This window comes from Melospiza georgiana, chromosome Z (assembly GCF_028018845.1).
Source record: "Melospiza georgiana isolate bMelGeo1 chromosome Z, bMelGeo1.pri, whole genome shotgun sequence".
Taxonomy (NCBI): domain Eukaryota; kingdom Metazoa; phylum Chordata; class Aves; order Passeriformes; family Passerellidae; genus Melospiza; species Melospiza georgiana.
The window spans coordinates 72,362,127-72,379,066 of NC_080465.1; the positions used below are offsets into that span (position 1 = coordinate 72,362,127).

The 16,940-nt window shown below is 39.5% G+C and overlaps 1 protein-coding gene across 1 annotated transcript; it reads right to left on the minus strand.

The window, feature by feature from the left end:
* Nucleotides 1-1,176: 1,176 nt before the first annotated feature.
* On the minus strand, nucleotides 1,177-16,693 carry SUB1 (SUB1 regulator of transcription). Its single transcript, XM_058043611.1, has 5 exons — nucleotides 16,619-16,693; nucleotides 14,570-14,642; nucleotides 12,983-13,102; nucleotides 7,068-7,176; nucleotides 1,177-4,357 (listed from the first exon to the last, which is right to left on the minus strand). The coding sequence occupies exons 2-5, from the start codon at nucleotides 14,639-14,641 to the stop codon at nucleotides 4,278-4,280; spliced, it is 381 nt and encodes a 126-aa protein (XP_057899594.1). The 5' UTR covers nucleotide 14,642; nucleotides 16,619-16,693; the 3' UTR covers nucleotides 1,177-4,277.
* Nucleotides 16,694-16,940: the final 247 nt, after the last annotated feature.

The window sequence follows — 16,940 nt, forward strand, 5'->3', positions numbered from 1 at the left end:
TTAGCCTTATCAAATACAGCTAGAGATTTCCTGGAACAGTCTGCTAATTGCACCAGCTTGCCATTCTACAGTAAGCTCCTTTAACCTTTAAGATGGAGAGCTCATCTCCTTCCAACAGGTAACTTTTAAAAACCTGAGTCCTCAACACAACCTCAATCCCTAGCTCATTAGACATCTGATCAATGATGAGCGTATGAAATCACTGAAACCAGAAAGGAAGTACAAAAAAAAAAAAAAGAAAAAAATAACCCAATCAGGCAGATCTTATAAAAAATTACTACATTTTTGTTAAACCAAGTGCAATAATACCATGGGCACAGATGCCAGGCTCTTAGAGTACCCCCATGACTGGCAGCATGTCCTTCAGCTCACATGGCAGCAGAATTAAGCTTCCTTGATAAACCATCATTAAGCCAAGGACGATCTGCCTCTGTTTCCCTGGAGATGTTTTCACACTTCTATGTAACTGCGAGCAGGGGACGCGCAGCCTTGATTCACCAAAGGACAAGCAGTGCCTACTGGAATGCTCTTCCGTGCAGTCACTGGAGCTAGAGACAAGTCCCACCAGTAAGGGGAGGGCAGTGAATGAACATTAGGGAGGACATGATGACCCTCCTTTGAGTCCCTCACACCATTTCTTCCCTTTGAGCCAGTTACTTCTGGTTCTCTGGCTAAACTATGCAAAACTACTTGAAGAAAAGTCTGATAGGTTCAAGGCTATGGTCCACTAACTAAACCACCCCCTACAGATCAATCGCTTCAAGTGTGTGAAAAATAAATAACCTTCCTGGAGAAGCCTATGCAGACATAACTGACCAATGATAATAAATGCATGGGATTTTTCTACCTCATCTATGGCAACATTTACAGTCAAAGAAAAACTTCACTGAAAAGATAATCAGCCAATCTCATAACAGTAACAACGTACCAGGCACTTTCCTCCAAGCTGATGTTTGAAACTGTTTGTATCTGCTGCTTCTGTATTTACATGACACTTGTTTTTCATATCCTAGTGAAAAATTTCTATCATTCTGGGCTACACAATCAGTCTCCTACCCAGAAACACAGACCAAATATGAGAGAATGAAATTTCCAAATAACAACAGCTGCAAGAAACAAACAGCAAGTACCATAACATTATAATGCAGCTAAGATTCTATTAAAAATAACACTATGTCAACAGAAATCTTTTTATTTCCAAGTGTTCAAATTGTTATTACACATATGCCATTTAACCATTTTTTATTTAACATTAAGGTAATTACAGTTGAAGGGCTCTATTTCCAGTGGCCTCTCTGCACTGGACACCACCAGAGCAAAACATGAAACATTCCACACGGCTAACAATAAGACATTTGAGTTACCAGAATTACAATCATCAACTTTTTTTTGCTAACAGATCACATACATACATAACCAGGGCCATCTTCTTTAGAAGAAATACCAAAGTTAGTACTGCATTTGTTTATTTTCAATATGAACATCTATACATACGAGCAACATGATACATGACAGTGTGATTATCACATATACAGTACTTTGGCAGTTCTGTGATGTGTTTTTTCCCCTAAGCTCCACAGTAGGCCTTATTTATAAAACATATTGCTAATATGCCCTGCATAAACACTAAGGATCAAATGTATCTTTCATCACCTAAATGGGAAGGGAGCAGTGCTTTTATCTTGCATTAGACAGCCTCATCATACATGCACAATTTTCTTCCATGGATACTTCAACACACATCCTAGCTAACACTGTCTGCAAAAAATAATTTTTAGTCAAAAAAGATTTTAATTTTCTTCTCAAATTAAGAGAAGCTACAAATGATTACATGACAATTCATTAGCATTTATTTCCAAATAATACTCTATGCGTCACACTTTTATAGAGGTTACTTGGATATTATCATCTTACAAGACAGATCAAGTCATCCCATTTTGAGTTCATTTGTGAAACTGACTTGTCTCTTGATATCTACTAATAACTCATAGTTTGTGGTTAACAAGTACTAATTTCTTTGAATACCTCTACCATCAAATTCCACATGAAAACTAATCGCTATAATAAACCTTTTCACTCAATCTCCCCAGATGAATGATTTTAATTTCCCATCTTCCTGAACACAATTGACCTATTAGCACAGTAATCAAAGTGAGGACAATCTTCCCTCTAATATAACTATGCACTTTTAAGTAGCCACTTCAAAGTTCTGAGGTAAAATGCATGAAATCTGGTTGCAAAATTTCAGACTTAAAGGAACAAAATCAATATATATATATTACAACAAAAACCACCTAGAACCTGTCTATAGGGATCTGAAGCAATTTATTTCATTCATCTGTGAAATTTTAGCAGCTATTTCATATTTATTCTATTTGGTCCAAATAGCCCTATATGTTGTTAAGTCACTCAAAAAAGAATGTTGTGCCCAAAACCACATCTGCTATCACAAACATCTCCTTACCCTTTTATTCACCTTCAACCAATTCTTAAAAACTTAAGATTTCTTGAGCTATACAAAAACAGATTTAAATTTTATTTGTAATATATCAACAGTGGGTAAATTAAAAAGCAATTGAAGATATGTGACATATTTAAACTAAACAACATGCACTTAATTTGATGAAGTCTCTTTTCCTCAGCCTTTAATACCGATTTGCATTGAATTATGAACTCTGCAGCACATAAACAGCATATGGCACTTACAATCATGTCTGCAATATAAACAAATATATCAAAACGTTCTTTAACTAAACAAACAGTAAATCTTGCGTATCTATACAGAATTTAGAGACTCTGTTATCATCAAATGGGAAAATTACACATAAACTAATTAAGTTGGACATTCACCAGTTTTTAAATGTTCTTTTTCATAAAGTGGTTTTATCTTCTTGCTTTGCTTAATTATGTCAGAACATGAACTCCTCCAATTCTGCTTCCATTTCTTCACTGTAGTTATTTTATGCCAGCAAACTTTCATCTTGCACCGTTAACTTCCACCCTGGTGGTGCCCCTTACATCTCCATCACATTCTCCCTTCTCCCTTCTGTTGTTGGTGACTCGGCATCACCCAGAAGCCCTTCCTCCAGGGCAGCATCTTGTGTAACAGAGCGTCCATGGGGCAGAGGCTTTTCTGTCCAGGGTACTGGGGCTGACCAGCCAAGCTTGCTGGGTCATGGTGTGCCGTGTAATCCCCCTGGGCGCGCTAAGCGCCTTCCGCAGAGAGATCAACCAGCCCTGCACACAGGAGTCACAGGGAGCACCCCAAGGCCTGGGCAGAGCGTGCGTGAGGCAGAAACATGACAGACAGACAGACATTTTGGCTGCAGCAGTTTTAACCCTGTTTGATTGCTTAACCTCTGTTACAGTCTAACTTAAGCATCATTGTTTATGCAATACTTTCAAATGACTGAAAACCCTACAGACAGGTAAACCATTCCTTTTCCATAACTGATTATGCATTCCAGAATGAATTTAATGCAAACCTGGAAGAGTGTTCTAACTAATAACCACATTTGGAGCCTTTAAATACTGTCTTGCTCTGAGGTATATGTCTATTACTGTAGAAGTTAATGTTTCACATCTGAAGTCCAGAAAAAAGGCTACTTGTATTTTGTAGGTCAAGCAAGCTATAGAAAAATGGGAAGAGAGAGCATGTGTTTTGTGTTCAAGTGTTATTGTTTAGCATAATGCTTCATGCAAGTAATGCAAAAAAAGCTATATATTCAAGACTGTTAACATCTGAATAAACAGGGTAAATTAGCAAACACAGTATTGAAAATTATCTACAAAAATGTGTTTTTCCAAGTATTCACTGTTTGTATCAAGTCTTAAAGCAGAAAGCTGCAGGGCAATACCAAAGAAAATTGAGTAAAAGAAAAAGTCAACTTGAGACATTTCAAGAAATCCCCTCATAAAACAAATGAATATTTACTGTAAACTAAACTGAAATTAAAACAACTGCTAAAGCTATTAGGTGGCCTTATCAGCAAACTCCTTGAATCAAAAGGCCATAAACAAGTATGCTTTACATATTACTTAATTTGTTTATTTTACACCATGAGGTGAAAGCAACACAATTCCTTTTAGTAAAGTATACACAAATAGCTTCACTCAGCATACACTTTTAATGCACATAAAAAAAGTATTCATCTTACAAATTGTTTTGCAATCCAAATATACAATAGCTTGGAAAACAATATTTTAAAAAACTAAAGCCAATGTAAAAAGACTGCTTAATACAACTAAATGATGTAAGTTTTTGTATGGCTCTGTCTTTAGAGTTTTCTTACTGCATCATCAATATCAGAAATCTGTTCCTTCAGCTGGTTCCACTGTTCTGGATTTAAAGAAATACCTGAAAAGCATTAAAAATAAACACTTAAGACAGAAAGAAAATTGTGATGCAAGATCTTGTGCAATTATTATAAAGGCTGTTTTCATACACTAAGCCTCTGCTATACTATTAATACTTGAGTTACTTCAACAACCATCTTAGTTACAAAGTGAAACTACCCACTTCCAAAGCTTCAACTGAACTTCAGGTCATTTCTAGACAAGTTTACAAAGAAAAATGTGTGTAACATAATTGTACAAGTACTAGGTAAAAACAAGAAGTGAAATGCAACTCTGGCCTTGACAGAAGGCAGTACAAATGTCCTGGGTAAGAAGAAGGAAATAATTTCTATTCCTGTTGGCTCCTAAAAGCTGTACCTATGCAGACAGGTCTGCTGTGCACTTTTCCATTACTGTAATTTTGCGGGGGAATTTCCCCTTTTTGTTTCCTAAAGTACTACAAATAGCAGGTGCTGTAAGGAGCCTTTTGGAGAGACTCCCTCTCTACCACTCCCTAGCACTCACAAACCAACACCTAAGTTATTTTTACTTCAAGTTTTCTACAGCTTCTAGTGACACTCAACCAATAATCATTCAGTACTCCACAAACCATTATTTCAGTTCTAAATTTGATTTCATCTTCCCCTCAAGCAGATGTTTCATTTGTGCTTTGGTCTATTCATTCTTACCCAAAAATTTCTAGAACCACTCTTTGGAAAGTGCAGGCTCCTAGGGCTCCCAGTCATCTCTCTTTTTTTCCTGTCAAGCTCTTCCAACTAATTATTTCTACCCTCCTCTCCCAGTGATAGCTTTCCTTCATTGCATTCTGCCTGAAGGTAGAGCAGGACCTGAAAACAGCTGAAACTTTGAATTCCATTTTTGGAGCACATGGCCTTTTCTTTTCCATCACTGTCTTATCAGAGCACCATCACAATTTAAAACAGCAAGTTGTGTACATGGGGCTTCTCTAAGCAGTTTTCCACCAGTCTTTGGAGGGCAGGTTTCATCTGAAAACAGGTCAGGTGTGCTAACCATTATCAGGGGATTAAACATCATGAAGATGTCCCTCAATCACAGACCAGATGAACCAAACAAAATTCAGACCTGCTATTTAAGACACTGACAGTAATTTAAACTGCTGGGTTTATTTTTGTTCTATTACAAAATTTTGACTGCTTACACTGGTTTCAGGATAGACAGACAGACAGACAGATAGATAAGCAGCTTATGAGTGCATCAGGGAAACATTAGACTCACATATTGTATCAGATTATTTTTATCATAACAAAATTCAGACTCCTGCTGCATTGATGAACACTTCTATCTACATCCTCTCATTTTTGTCACTTGGCCCACCCATCAAATCCTGTTGTTTGCCATTCTAAGTGCACATGCTATTGAATTCTACCTTGAAACACAGAACATGAAGTCCTTAGAAGTTAAAGTAACCTTTTCCGTTAACTAGCAACAAATCCAAAACTAGCAATTTTCCTGCAGAGCATCAGGATAGCTATTAATGCAAACCTATTCTCAGTGGTTATTTAAGCAATGTTGAAAATGCTTCTCAAATTTTCTAAATGACTGCTTACTGAGTTGCTACTGAACACACCAGAAGAATGTAACAAACCTTACAGTGATTGTACATTAGATTTCTTCAAGCTTAGCAGCCTGCCAGTACACAAGGCTGGGGAAGGACTTTTTGCAACAGCATGTAGTGACAAGACTGGGAGGAATGGGGGTGGGTAGAATGGAAGTGGATAGATTTAGAGTGGGTATTAGGAAGAAATTCTGTACTCTGAGTGTGACGATGCACTGGCACAGGTTGCCCAGAAAATGTGGATGACCCCTGCCTGGAAGTGCTCAAGGCCAGGCTGGATGAAGCTCTGAGCAACCTGGTCTAGGGGAAGGCGTTCCTGCCCACAGCAGGGAGTGGGGTTGAATGAGATGATCTCCAAGGTTTTTTCCAACTCAAACCACTCTGTCATTCTGTGAATCCCCAGGGCAGAACATTTCATACTTACCTTTCACTGATGCTATATGAAAATGGATAAAAACTGCCAACTGCCCTACAATCCTCATCTGGAGATGTGGAAGTTCTGAAAATGGTACACAGTGAAGCCTTGCCATGAAAAGCAACTGTACAAGTGGCAACTAGAAGTACAATGGCTTGTGCTGTGCTACAGATTACAAACCTGGGACACTTGAGATATTTCTCTTTCTACTAAAACATTTTTTAACAATTTTTAAAAATTAGTCACATTAAATGTTGAGGTTACTTTAATCTAAAATTTAGTAGAAGCTGAAGGACATGGTTGGTTTAATAAAATTTAAAATCTTATGAAAATGATTAAATGTTTCCAGCTAATTCTGAAAAAAGAAATCCAACCATAAGAGGAAATTCAGTTCATTAAGTTAATCACTGGGGGTGGGGGGAGAAGAAATATGGCAATGGTGTAAATATGTTTATAACTCCCCTACCAAATTTGCTTGTATTTGACATCTTGCTTTCCATAAATCATTGAGGATCTCTTCAGGAAAACAGACTCATTTAAGATTTTATCCATAACCTACAGATAAAACTAATCCTTTGTGAGAACACAAATCATAAGAAAGTGAAAATAATACTCAGTAAGTATAGTGCAGCAACAAAGGAGAAAAATATTTATATAGGAAATTCTACTGCAAAGTGCAGACCATGTTTCAATACAAAGTAACATGAAGCAGAACAATACCTTTTCTGCCAGGCTTCATTTCACCTTCTTGATCCATCCAGTATTCTCTAATATCGATTAAGACTTTCCCTTTAAAATCTCGAACACTGACATACCTCATTTTGCCAATCTGTCAAAACATATAAGGGTCTATTAGGTATTTTACATATTAGAGCATTCACTTTCCCCAGCAGCATTAGACTCTGACATGTCACACTGCAGCTTATTTTAGATGCCACAGAAACAACTAGATTAAAAGCTTAATTCAGAGTAGTCAGTAGGCTAATAAGTAACGACTTAAAACTGGTTGAGCAGGCAATGCTCAAAGCAAAAGTAGCTCTCCTAGAATAAAAATACATGTATTCTTTACATACTTGCTTCTAGCAAGTCCTGAATTTATTGCTTTCTGAAAAAAATTATTTCCTTTGCAAAAGTTCTAAACAAAGAAGGACAAAGGGAGCAATACTCCCAAATCTAAGTTTTAGTCCATTCCAAAAGTTCAGAAAGCAAATTAAGATATTCACATGTGATACCTTCCCCCCTTTTCTTTGAACACAGTAAATACAGATGGAAATGAAAATTAGCCACCAACTGTCCCACACACACTCCCAAGTCTTCATGGGCACCTGACTGTACCACCAGCTCTTCAAAAGAACAGTCAAATATTTTAAGTTTACCAGTATGTAGCACAGTACGAAATTTTGGAACTTGGACTTCAGAACTCCATAATTTTCAAATCAGTGTCACAACTGAATTACATGAGTACCTCTTTTTGTCGGGGGGGGGGGGGGGGGGGGCAGGGGGGGCAGAGAATGGGGAGAAGCTGGGGAAGAATCATACTACCAACTATGCAATACACTCTGAATTTGGGCTTATTCAATATCTTCCCAAACATGATAAAAATCTATCTATTCAGATAAAATCCAAGTACAACATAAATCTGAGAACCAGAAAATATATAATTAAAACATAATCAAGTAAAACTTCTTGCAATTCTAAGAAATCCTTTTTATTCTGCATATATCTTCTGGATACATTTTATATAACAAAAGAACAGATTCTAGAGTACACAATTTTAAAATAAAGTATTCCTTCCTGGTAAAACATTAACTTTCAATTTCAACTTTATCTCTCCATATCTCTCCATGTTGCATTTTGATACAATTTAAGGATGGGCCCTACACTTATGGCCCAAAACCACTAGAATTAAGTTTGACCTGTAAGACTGAAGAACTCTCCAACCAACTACAATAATTCACAGATGTTTAAGTCATATCCTCTCATTTCACAAAAAAGATACAAACATGAATACTTTATCTTTGCTTACATAAATTTTTCTTTTTCTGCAGATGCTATATAACATCTAAATTCATTTTAGAACAATTAAGATAATGTAATTCTGAAGCACTTCTACTTCAAAGCATCCTTTAAAATTAATAAGACATTACTGTTCATAAGACAGTATTTTCAATGTATAAAGCTACAATACAGATTTAAAATTCCTGTAATGTTGTGGCAGCTTAGCTCTTTCAGACCAAACCTGCTACCATGCCCAAGTCCATCTGCATTCCTGGCAAAGAATACCCTAAATAGCCTACACGGACAACATTTCTTAGTTTTACCATTTAATGCTCCAGTAACTTTTAAGGTCACCTCCAGGAACAGCTTCAACTAGTAGCACTCTACAGTACCCTTTTTTTCCATGGCTACTGAAGAATATTAGTGCCTTGTCAGATTTGCTATAAAAAATAAAATCTAATTCAACATAGCAGATTACAGCTGCAAGTACAGTAGAAGGGTTTAGAATATCATTTTCAAGGATAAGAAAGGTTCTGTCTTAATTCAACTACAGTAAGGTGAGGGGCAATAATGCCAAGTTTACACTAAATCATGAAGTCTATCTTAGATAAAAGCATTTCTCTAAGTAAATGCTGAAATTAAGCTAGACTTCACATCACATCAAGATTTCAGATTAAGGTTCCCAATGAATTTCAGATATTTAGTTAAATTCTATGCAAAAGCTGCCACTACTAAAATGATTAAGCAGGCTTCTAAAGTACAGTTCCAAACATCTACACTCAAACAAAATTTAGACTTAACTCGTTAAGTAAGTAAATTAATGTTCCTTGATACTTAGCTACCTGTAATTCTGATACAGGTTAATTTCTGAATATTTCTTTTTTCATGCACCTGCCGATAAAGTTAAGAGTAATTCCAGTTATTGAAGGTATTTTACTGTCTCTATAACCAGAGCAGCATTCTAAGAGTTGCTGTACTGAGAAGAATTCGTTTTCTTCACACTGGCTGATGTGTGGCTGTGTTTTGGCTTTGTGCTGAGCACAGTGATGCTAACACAGAGATGTTTTAGTTGCTGCTGGGCAGAGCTTATACAGAGCCAAAGCCTCTTCTGCTTCTCCCCTGCCACGCTGGCGGGGAGGCTGGGGCTGCTTGGGAGGGTGGGAGGAGACACAGCCGGGAAAGGTGACCCAGCTGACCAAAGGCACATTCCAGACCGTGCGACATCACCTGCAGGGTATAAAGGGGAGGGAAGAGGAGGGAAGGGGGCATGCTGGGCATGATGACATTTGTCTTCCCAAGTGACACTGAGGTGTGGTGGGCACTGCTCTCCTGGAGATGGCTGAACTCCTGCCTGCCCATGGGAAGTGATGAATTAACTCCTTGTTTTGTTTTGCTTGCATGTGTGGCTTCTGCTTTCTCTATTAAACTGTCTTCATCCCAACCCTCAAGTTTTCCAGCTTTTACCCTTCCAGTTCTCTCCCAGTCCCACTGATGGGGGTGTGAGCAAGTGGCTGCCTGGGGCTTGGCTGCTGGCTGCAGTTAAACCAAGACAGTTATCATGATTTATAGCCGAGTACTTAGTGCAGTTCAAACTTCACAGAGAAGTTCTTATACTTTTTATTAAATAGCACAGATCCTTAGATTATATTACTCTACTGACTTAAATAAATCAGAAAACATTAAAACCATTATTTCCTGGTTTCTGTTTCTTAGAATAAAAATCTCAGTTCCTTTAAGAGATATGCAACAGACTTTGTGCGTTTCAGAAGCACCTTCTTCATCCTTTTTCTTAATTTCAGTTTCTCTGGATTAAGCTGTACACCCACAGAGCAAGCATAAACAGCAAATAATCCTCTGCCCTAGCCAATAACCATATGTAAGGAGCACAGGAGTCCTGTGAACAGTGACATCTGCAGCAAAGCAAATTGTGAAATGCATCGGTGACCACCTAAGTTTCATAATTAGTGTCCTAAACCAGTAACAGTTTCAGAGCATCATAAATTTCTATGTTTACCTTCTTTCAGGAGTCTATGATAAGGACACTGGGAGATTATACTGGAAAAATCAAAGAACTTATGCCTCAAAAGTCAAAGCCCAAGTATGGTGAAAACTCAAAACAAACAAACAAAAAAAAGGGGGTTGGGAAGTGGACAGAAAACACAGAGACAACTTCTGAAATAACAATTTCAGTTAAATGCATGATCATGCCATGTGGCTCTGCTCTGGGTAGCCATTAATGAATCCTGACAAACCTTATCCAAATCAGGCATAGGTAGATGATAGGATTAGTCAAACTAACCAAAGCACATGGTGCAGAGCTCAGGTTGGCTTGAAGCCACAGACAGGAATCTAATGCAGCAAGGCTAAACCCTTCCATGTTAACACAAATTATGCCTGTCCTTAGGGCCTCCAGTAATACATCACACATGGGAGTAACATAAATTTCTGCATCCTAACAGCACACAAATCCTTCATCAAGTCCCAGAGTATACCAGGTTCCCTATAAAATCTAATAAGGCAAAGACATGCAAATACATAGAATACACCTTGTCTCTTACACTGAACAAATTGTCTTCTCCTTACATTAAAACCTTCTTTGTAAGCAGTTGCAAAAAAAATTTACACCAACAACTTCAAACAAAAATATAAAATGTACATATTTATGAAAACTACAGAAGTCACAATGAGCTCTATATTAAGGGAATCTGTATGCTTCAAGAACACAGCCTGAGGGTGTAGAACAAGAAGACTCTTGGTTTCACATCATTTGCAGCCACTCCCACACACAATATGGACACCACAGAACTTGTGACTATCCTATGAATGCTTTACAGCCCGATTTCCATCAGCTAAAGCCCCTCTTGTAAAGCTATACTGCAAAGTCACTTCCACATCAGAGATCATTTTACTGCCTTGAGAAAGAAGCTCTCCAGAAAGGTTTCTAGTATCATTAAGACGGCTAGAACAAACAAAACTAGATCTAAAAAATTAATGAGCATGAGGGCCCTCCTGGGTAGGGGGGGGAAGAAGGGGGAGTATCCTCAGACCCACTGTAGTTTTACTTCTATAGTTTAACGTCTGCATGTTAGTTACTGCACAGAAGTTTATGTAGACTACAAAAACTGACAATGCTTCACCACAACAAATGAGTAATCTACAAAATATTTTATTGTTGATTACTTCAAAGGCAGGCACAGACTGGGTAATGCTGGTATTTTAGGTCAAGGTGATATTTAAAGATCTGTATTCTACTCGACACCAGCAGAACCTTGTTCTTAATAGAGTAATGTGAATCCTCTACTGTCTGTTTTTAGTAACTTTTTATTATCTTAGGTCGAAGAGGTTTCAAGAAACCAGAGCATGCATACTTTCGCTTTTATTTGAAAGGATCTGGGTGCATTTTTGCATCAGGGGCACTAAAAATTTTCAAGTTTTCTCCAAGGCTGGAATTTCTGAACATATGACAACCATAGCAACTAGAATTTCTAAACTTACTACAAACATAGTTTTAAGTTTATACACAATTCTTTAGAGTCCTATCTGCAGTTCACTTACTAAGTTGTAAAATTCACTATTTCATTTTTCCTACAGGGTTCAAAGCATGTCCAAGCAGAACTGAAAATATTATACACTTCCTTCAATACAGAAGTCCAGACACAGCCTTCAAGCAAAGTTCTCCCTTCTAAACATAACTGAAAAAGTAAGAACTTGGACATTAAAAATAACTGCTCTGCATGGCAGTATCAGTTAAGCAGGTCTGCTCTCTAGAACAGACTTTTCTTCCCCTGTACTACTTCACACTGCTACAGCCCAGAACCATTTCATTTACATTACTCTGTGCTTCAGTCATCTCACTAGGCACCTTTCCCATACCCTTTCACAAACTTGAGACTCAAAGGCCCAAGAATTTCAGTTCCTTTCCAGCCAGCTAGTCAGAGACCTTTAATAGATCTTGATCCACATCCCCAACACAGCTAATTCTAAGCTGTGTATCAACCCTCAGCACACACTGCTACTGCCTTGGCTAGCCCTGGGAACTGCAATACCCTGAATTAACAAATGCATCTTTCTACTGAAAAAGAGACATTCATCCAATCTTAAAAATAGGCAATACCACAAGTTACTATCTTTACAGATGTTCAGTGATAAGATCCTACATCATAACACAAAGGAACAAACAAAACTTATTCCAAGATGCTGTAATAACACAGGAGGCCAAGCTGCCCTTGACCTAGTTAAATAGGAACGAAGAGTCCACATTTTGGTTTCGAAGAACATATTTTTCAAGAGCCCTAATTAAAAAAACATTTCCATGTAGAGAAAAACCTGATCTAATATTTCAAGTATACTGATAGCAAGTGCTGTATTTACTGACAAAATGACTACCCACAGATACCAGGAGCAAAGTCATGAGAATTAGATCAATTGATACAACACAGATTCTTTTACTCTTGTTGAAACCAGACCAGGCTTTTCTGAGCACCTCATCTGAACGCCAGCCTCATAATCCCCTTCGGCCAAGGATTCCAGGAGGCCAAGCACTACACTGTCAGAAAGTTCAGATCACCTCATAAAATTTATACAGCATATGATGTAACATGTTACCTTAACCAGGCTCTATGAGTCATCAATTTTACCTGAAACATATTCTCATCTCTGTTACTGCTTTGCTTAGAAGAAGCTGCACCTTTTGAACTTTCACCAGTCTTTTGTTTCTTTACAGTCTTTTCTGGAGTTACTTGCTTTTTCCGCTTTGCCTTGGAGTAAAACAAAAAAAAAAAAGAAAAGCATGAGCCACAATCACTCTGTATGCTACAGACAAGTTTACACTGTGTATCACAGCCTACTACCAAGCAATGCACTTCATCACCTTCTTGCTGTGAAGGCAGGAATTCAATACTGTACATTTAGGCTGGAATTTAAAGACTTCAAAATGAGCCTGATCCTGTTCTCACTGAAGTAACACTTTGGCTTTGAATAGAATTCAATCACATCAAAATACATTTCAAAAATCCTTCTCTTTTTGCACAGTAACAGAGTCAGTTCAATAGATTTAATAAAAAAATTAAGTCTGATGGAAATGGCACCCTCCTCTCCCCTAAATGGAACAAAAAGTATAGAACATAGCTTGCAATGCCTCCAAAAAAAAAAAAAACAAAAAAAAAAAAAAAAAGAACACCTAGATAAGATAGTAAATAATCCAGAAAAATTACTTATTAAGATAACTAATAAGATAATAAAAAATCTGGAAACCATGTCTACCAGAGACCAGTTTTTTTACTAAGCATCTAACCATTGCCCACAGCATGATAAATTATGCGACATTTTAAAGCATTCAGACCATATCACCTGTAAATCAGATTAAACAAAGAAGCTACAAAGTTACTATTTCTACTCATGTAAAAATAGGAGACCAGATCTCTCGATGTACTGTACTACATTAAAACACCTGGTGTCTGTGTTACCACCTATCATTTCTTTAAAAAGATAAATTAACTGGTTTTTTTTCTAAATCACTTTGATTTCTACAATCATTTTGCTTTTGTTCAAAATTACTGATACATCTACACAAACTTCTAACTTAAATAAATATTTATATTAAACGGAAACATTTGATTTATACATTTACAACAATCATCTTAAAATTTATCAACTCAAAGACACTCAGGTTGGCTGAGCTTCTGAGTGAGAAACTAGCACATGATGTAACAGCAAATAAAAGAAAATAAAGCAGAGAAAAAAACCCATGCAAACAAGTAAGCAGGTGACACAAGGATCACAGGGCGAGTGCAGATTTTTGTCAAGAAGAAGTAATACATATATTAAAATGGCAGAGGGTGGCTGTAGGCATGTTCTCAAGTTCAAATTCTTCCCACCAAAGCTGTTGATACAGAAGCGTACAGAAGCTTGCCACAAAGCAGCAAAGAATCACAGGGAATTTGCAATTATCATATGGAATGGCATGAAGAAAACAAAGTGCAACTGAAGAAAAAAAACTTTTCTTCAGGGAAAAAATTATGCAATCCACCCATACTTGGAAGGTGGATTGTTTGGTTTTTGTTGTTGCAGTTGTTGAGATGAGTGTGTGGGAGAGAAAGTTTCTTAAAGTGTCTGATAAATGATACAAAATGACATGCTTGTTGTGGCATAATGCTCACCTAATTCCTTAACCCAAGCCTGAAACAAAAGAGTTAATACAGTAATGAATTGTATGTATTGTTCACCTTTTTGTCAACTTCACTATCTGAATCACTGGCAGATGAGCTTGAAGATACAAGTTCCTTTGATTTAGGCATCCTGGGAAAAGAAAAATAACATGACAACACTATATAAGGAATGACATTCTACTTTGGCTGGAAAGCAATCTTCAAACCTGTTTGTACTGGCTCATCTTCTTCAAGCCCTCCTAAAGATTTTCCTGCCCTTTCATTTAAGCTTTAAATATGCACTGCAGATGCAATATCAAGCACTCTTCCCTCTTATATCTTTTCCTCTTTTTGCTGCAACTGCATTAAAACACATTTAGAGCACATTAAATGCAGTGGTTTGGCTTCTGAGCTGTCTACAGCAGAATGATTTTTCACGATTTTCATATATCCCTGCACATGACAAAACCCACAATGCAAAACACACAATACAATAGTGCCCTCCAGCTGAATCCTTTCTATTACATCCACAAACGTGAATTATTAACACTCTAGCAGTGTGTATATTCTGTCACAGGCATTTCACCCAGTTGGATTTGCAAGCAACATGCAGCACAATTGTCACACACGTGACGCTTGAGCTCCCACCTATAATCTAACAGTCTGAAATACACCTCAGCTGCAGAGAGCTACAGCACTGCAATTAACATTTTCACTGCAACTTCAACACATCAGTCATAATTCGCCAGACAAGCAGACATTCAGCATTCCTTGAATGCGTGCTGCCAGGTGTCCTTGCACGTCACCCTAGTATGCAAACATGTGGTTAGGTATAGCGGTTACACATCGTCCCTGCTGCTAGAAACTCTTTGTAACAAAAATACGGCTCATTCGGTCTTTTAGAGTAAAATTAAGCATCCCTGAAACTGTACAACACAAACATCAGCTAGGAAAGGCCAAGATAGCATTACAGAGTATCTCATGAAAGAAAAAAGGAGTAATAGCGGTCTTAAACGGGCAGTGAGAAAAAAAACCCCACATATACAAATGAAAAGGAAAAAAACCCCAAAAAAACAAAAACAAAAACAAAAAAAAAAAAAACAAACAACAAAACAAAACAACCAAACCGGAGTCCAAATAATGCTAATGGATCAACGTAGTTCTAAAGCAGGGCAAGACCTGTGATAACAGCTTGCAGCACAAGGACGGAAACTGCAGCACTGCACAGGATACAGGGTGTGAGGAAGCACACAAGCCACTCTCTAGGATGGAGGCAGAGGAGCGCTGGAATGGGACAATGTGAAAATAAGCAAACGGATGACACTGAGTCGGCAAGCCAAACGATGTTTCGGGGGATGACCCCGGGGTCCGCATGGGTCGGAGAAAGGGACAATATGGAGGAAGGTGTGGGCGGAAAGTGGAGGAATAAGGGATGTGGGGTGTTGGGTGCTCCCGAGGAGAGGCCGAGCGTGAGGAGACACCGCAGCGCCGGCGAGGGGGACGGGATGAGCCAAACCAAAGGAGACCAGGGAAAGGTAAGGAAAGGAAGACGAATCGGGAACTCCAGGTAGGCGGATCCCAGCCGCCATTTTCCTCCCCTATTCCTCTTTTCAACGGCTCGTGTCCCCCCCGAAGACAAGAGTCGAGACCCGAACAAGGGTGGGGGGGCCAGGGGGTGGGCGGGCGAGAACGTCCAGTTCTTCCCGGGGCAGGGCGGCAGCGAAGGGACTGCGGGTTACCCGCGGCTGAGTGGGCGAAAGAACAGCACCGAAACTAGCGGGCACGGGGTCGCCGGCGGGCCGGGTCTACCCCCGGCCCCCGGCGCCGGGGGGAGCGCGGCCGGGCGCCATCTTATCCCTCTATCAGACTCTGTGCCCCCCAACATGGCAGCTCCCCCTCGGCAGCGGCGGCTCGCTCCTCCCGCTCCACAGCAGGGTATCCCCCCCGCTGGGCACCGCGGGCACTCGAGGAACAAGGGGAAGCCTCGCCTTGCCGCCACCGGTCCGCGGCTGTCCCGATCGGGCCGGGAGGTGCTGCGGCGGTGGCGGCGGTAGCGGGGGTCGTGGGAAGGGGCGCGCAAGAGAAAATGGCGGCGTGGCGGGGCGCGCGAGGGGACCCAGCACTCACGTCCTGCTCCGCGCGTGGCTCCTCCGCAGCGCGACACAAGCGGAACTGACGCGGATCGGAACGCCCGCCCCGGGCCGCTCACGTGGGGTGGTGGGGGGCGGCTTTAAAGGGGACGCGGCCCTTTGTCCCCGTTGTCGCTCGTTCCCGCCTCCCCTGAGGGGCGGGAAAGGGATCGTGGTGCTGGAAAGGAGATTTTACAGGATCACAGAAAGTCCAGAGTTTGTAGAGACTCACAGACGACATCGACTCGAGCTCCTGGCCCTGCACAGGACACTCCAAGAGTCATACTCTGTGCCTGAGAGCGTTGTCCGAACGCTTCTTG

Excerpts from the sequence above, each read along its gene's own strand:
- SUB1 (XM_058043611.1), bottom strand. The coding sequence starts at position 14,641 with ATGCCTAAATCAAAGGAACTTGTATCTTCAAGCTCATCTGCCAGTGAT. Across the intron at positions 13,103-14,569 it reads ATAGTGAAGTTGACAAAAAG|GCAAAGCGGAAAAAGCAAGT; the intron begins GTGAACAATACA and ends TTTTACTCCAAG. Across the intron at positions 4,358-7,067 it reads AATGAAGCCTGGCAGAAAAG|GTATTTCTTTAAATCCAGAA; the intron begins GTATTGTTCTGC and ends AATGCTTTTCAG.